Source organism: Phaseolus vulgaris, chromosome 7 (genome assembly GCF_051622355.1).
Source record: "Phaseolus vulgaris cultivar YP4 chromosome 7, ASM5162235v1, whole genome shotgun sequence".
NCBI classification, from domain to species: domain Eukaryota; kingdom Viridiplantae; phylum Streptophyta; class Magnoliopsida; order Fabales; family Fabaceae; genus Phaseolus; species Phaseolus vulgaris.
In genome coordinates, this window is record NC_143504.1 from 3,637,452 (window position 1) to 3,641,454 (window position 4,003).

At 31.8% G+C, this 4,003-nt stretch overlaps 1 protein-coding gene across 1 annotated transcript; it reads left to right on the forward strand.

Annotated features, from left to right (window-relative positions):
* The first annotated feature begins 227 nt into the window (after positions 1-227).
* LOC137827691 (cinnamyl alcohol dehydrogenase 1) lies at positions 228-2,131 on the forward strand. Its single transcript, XM_068633954.2, has 5 exons — positions 228-435; positions 528-641; positions 746-973; positions 1,118-1,557; positions 1,677-2,131. The coding sequence occupies exons 1-5, from the start codon at positions 347-349 to the stop codon at positions 1,877-1,879; spliced, it is 1,074 nt and encodes a 357-aa protein (XP_068490055.1). The 5' UTR covers positions 228-346; the 3' UTR covers positions 1,880-2,131.
* The last annotated feature ends 1,872 nt before the right edge of the window (positions 2,132-4,003 follow it).

The window sequence follows — 4,003 nt, forward strand, 5'->3', positions numbered from 1 at the left end:
ATCTTATATATTAATATTCAGCTTGATTTAAAAAAAAAAATAGTTTATCTCTGTGCTCTTATCTTAATAACTTTGTACAGAATTATATCTTATCTAATTTGATTGAATATTATGATAAAGTGATAAAAAAATTGTCACCTCCAGCCACCTACCGCAGAATGGTCCCACAATCCATGGTGATTGCTGAGTTGTTGGCTACGCCACCTTTATATGCACACTTCTTCCCAAAGTAACTCACCAACAAACTCCATTTCCCACTCTTACATCTTCTTTTCATTCCTTCACCACACTATCATTTGTTTTTCAGTGTTAAAACCCTTTTGAAGAACAAAAGTTAGAACAAAAGATGGGTAGCCTTGAAGAGGAAAGAACAACTGTAGGATGGGCAGCAAGAGACCCTTCAGGGATTCTCTCTCCATACACTTACAATCTAAGGTCATCTTAACTTCCATCTGTTTTTATTATTACACTTCATTTAGTACTTATAATAGTGTTTCTAATTTCATCATTGTTGTTGTTGTTTGCAGAAACAATGGTCCTGATGATGTTTACATCAAAGTTCACTACTGTGGAATTTGCCATTCTGATCTCCACCAGATTAAAAACGATCTTGGCATGTCCAATTATCCCATGGTCCCAGGGTACTTACGTGCACTGTTAACAATCCTGCTAATCATGGTTGTTCTGTGTGTTGTGTTTTTTTGTTTGATATCCGTGTTGTGTTTTTTTGGGTGTTTTGTTCCAGACACGAAGTGGTTGGTGAGGTACTGGAGGTGGGGTCAAATGTTGGCAGGTTCAGAGTTGGTGAAATAGTTGGAGTGGGACTCCTCGTAGGTTGCTGCAAAAACTGCAGGCCGTGCCAGACAGACATTGAGCAGTACTGCAGCAAGAAAATTTGGTCTTACAATGATGTTTACATCGATGGAAAGCCCACTCAAGGTGGCTTTGCAGAAACCATGGTCGTCGAGCAAAAGTAATTTATGAATTGCTGTTTAAAGTTTGAACTTTTTAAGAGTTTGATCTGCAATCTTAGTCTTGGGTATGACCCTTTTAAATTTGTATTACAAAGATTAACATGATGAAGTTAATTTGATTGTTGTGCATTTTTGGGTGTTAGGTTTGTGGTGAAAATTCCAGAGGGTTTGGCGGCGGAGCAAGCTGCGCCATTGCTGTGTGCGGGGGTGACTGTGTACAGTCCACTGGCACATTTTGGGCTGAAAGAGAGAGGGCTGAGGGGTGGAATATTGGGGCTTGGAGGAGTGGGACACATGGGAGTGAAGATAGCAAAGGCATTTGGCCACCATGTGACTGTGATAAGTTCTTCTGATAAGAAAAAACAGGAGGCACTTGAACACGTTGGAGCTGACCAATATCTTGTTAGCTCTGATGAGTCTGCTATGCAGGAAGCTGCTGATTCACTTGACTACATCATCGACACTGTGCCTGTTGGCCACCCTCTTGAGCCTTATCTCTCCTTGCTCAAACTTGATGGCAAGTTGATCTTGATGGGAGTCATCAACACCCCTCTGCAATTTGTTAGCCCCATGGTAATGCTAGGTAATCACGCCACCTCTTTCTTGGTTTTGGAGTCACTTTTTTTTCAAATTTTAGTGAAGAACTCATTAATACGTTTTCTTGATTTTGCAATGTTGGTGATGTGTGGTGGTGTGGTGCAGGGAGGAAATCGATAACAGGAAGTTTCATTGGGAGCGTGAAGGAGACAGAGGAGATGTTGGAGTTCTGGAAAGAGAAGGGACTGAGCTCTATGATTGAAGTGGTGAAGATGGATTACGTGAACAAGGCTTTGGAAAGGTTGGAGAATAACGATGTAAGATACAGGTTTGTTGTGGATGTTAAAGGGAGCAAATTTGAACAGTGAAAGCATCATGAAGAGTCTGGACAGTTAATTAACTGAACTAAAGTTGCCTTTGTTTATTAAGAAGAGTGCTCTGTTTTCTCTGTTTTGGCTTCATGCCTTTCATTAGATACTTTACATGAAATTCTTGTGGAAAGCAAAAGATTCTCCACCTCCTACTACCACTACTACTACTTTGGGTTTTGTTGTGTTAAAATATTGATTCGTTGGTCAATAAAAAAAGAAGAAAAAAGTGGATATGAGTGGGTTACCAAATCTAAGTTGCTTCACCTTTACCTAATTTTTGAGAGAGACATTATCATCTTGCGTCACACATACGTCTCTCAAATATCATCTTATCTTCACATTTTTTCTCTCATGGAAAATGATAGTTTTAATAACCTTTGGAATTTTATAATTTTTTATTTAATAGATTTAGAAATAAATATATAATAAAAAATAAACTTATAATTAAACGATATAAAATATATTGAAATAATAATATTAGAAGTTGAAATATAGTTATATAAAAGTTAGGATTTTCAATGTATTATTATCCTTTTCTAATCTTCTTTGTGTTTTTGCGGTTCTCTGCTCTCTTATGTTGTTGTTGATGGAGGGAAAATCTATACATATAAAATCTATAGATATATGTATTTTTGTGATGATTTCAAACTTGAAGTTTCCTCTTCACCATATAGGAATACTTTGAAGTAAATTCCTAAACATAACTACAAAATAATGTTATATGTAAGTTTTGTCAATTAATAAATAAATTATAAATAAACTACTAAAATATATTATTTTAAAATATTTTAGACTTGACTACAATTTTTCTAATGTGCAGTGTTGGTTTCTTTATTTTAGAAGGGAAATAGTGAGTTTTTTTTATATATTTTAAAGCATTTGTAATTTTGATTATGTTTTGTTTTGCTTTCATTATATTCATTTACCGTGTCATGGTTTAATTAACAAAAATCTAAGCAATACAAGAAGTACATATACAAAACATAAAATTATATCAAAATTTGCATATTTTTTAAAATAGAAAATCAAATATCTCTATTTCAAAAATTAAAACTATAAGTTATATAAAATAAATAAAACAAAAATATATTTAAGTGAATACGTCATTAAAATAAAATAGATAATATTTAGTGTCATTTTACTCTGTGTCATGTCATGACACGTTTTTCTGACTTAATATTTAATGTCTTTTTTAGACAATTTAAAGATCGATGTTACATATTCAAAATGGATTATATATTATGTATCTTTCCTATTTTACGCATTTTAAATAAGTTATGTCATTATACATAATATTTTTTTTATTATACTCTAAATAGTTCTTCCCTTCAGTATCTTCTTTATTAATTTTATACATTATTAATAAATATCACCATTGCACAAGTTTTACTTTTTATTCTATAAATATATATTTTTTATTATATAAACATTTTTTGTTTATAGGACCATTAACATGTCATGCGGGTTGTAGTATATATATCTATATATGAAAAAGTTACATATACCATAACACTTTTTTTTTTTGGAGAAACTCTCAATATTTGGATTCTACGTAATGGTTGTCTCTATTATATTTTTTTCCCTTTTAAGAATTTGCCATATGAATGATTATCAACAACATCCACTTATAAATATTACCTTCTTTGGTTACCAAAACCACCAATGGTTGTGGAATAAAAAGGTGGATTTGTTTAATAAATAAATAGAAAATAGAAAAATTAAAATGTATGCTTGAGAAGGTGAAAATAAAAGAAGAGAGAAAGGGAAAAAGGTTAAAAAGTAAATAAAAAACAACAATCATATTGTCGAGATATTGAAAAGTAAACATCGTCATCTTGACTTTTTTTTTTACATTATTTTTCAATATTCGTAGAAGGTTAATCAATTTAAATATTATTAATAAATAATGGATAATAAATAATTTTTGAAGTTATGATTTGAGTCTTTATACACTAGTAACCTAATCCTTTTGAGTCCAAATTCATCACTATAAATAGATAAACACGACAAGAATAAAACATAATAAAATTCTAATTATTCACTTATATAAGTACTCAATCCTATATTTGGACTCGCATTGACTTAAACGTCAAAGTATAATTGTAGGTACCTTTTTTTTAA

What these genes read in the sequence shown, in the direction of transcription:
- LOC137827691 (XM_068633954.2), top strand. Translation starts at nt 347, where the DNA reads ATGGGTAGCCTTGAAGAGGAAAGAACAACTGTAGGATGGGCAGCAAGA. An exon ending in ACCATGGTCGTCGAGCAAAA is followed by an intron (nt 974 to 1,117) that starts GTAATTTATGAA and finishes TTTGGGTGTTAG; the next exon opens with GTTTGTGGTGAAAATTCCAG. An exon ending in TAGCCCCATGGTAATGCTAG is followed by an intron (nt 1,558 to 1,676) that starts GTAATCACGCCA and finishes GGTGTGGTGCAG; the next exon opens with GGAGGAAATCGATAACAGGA.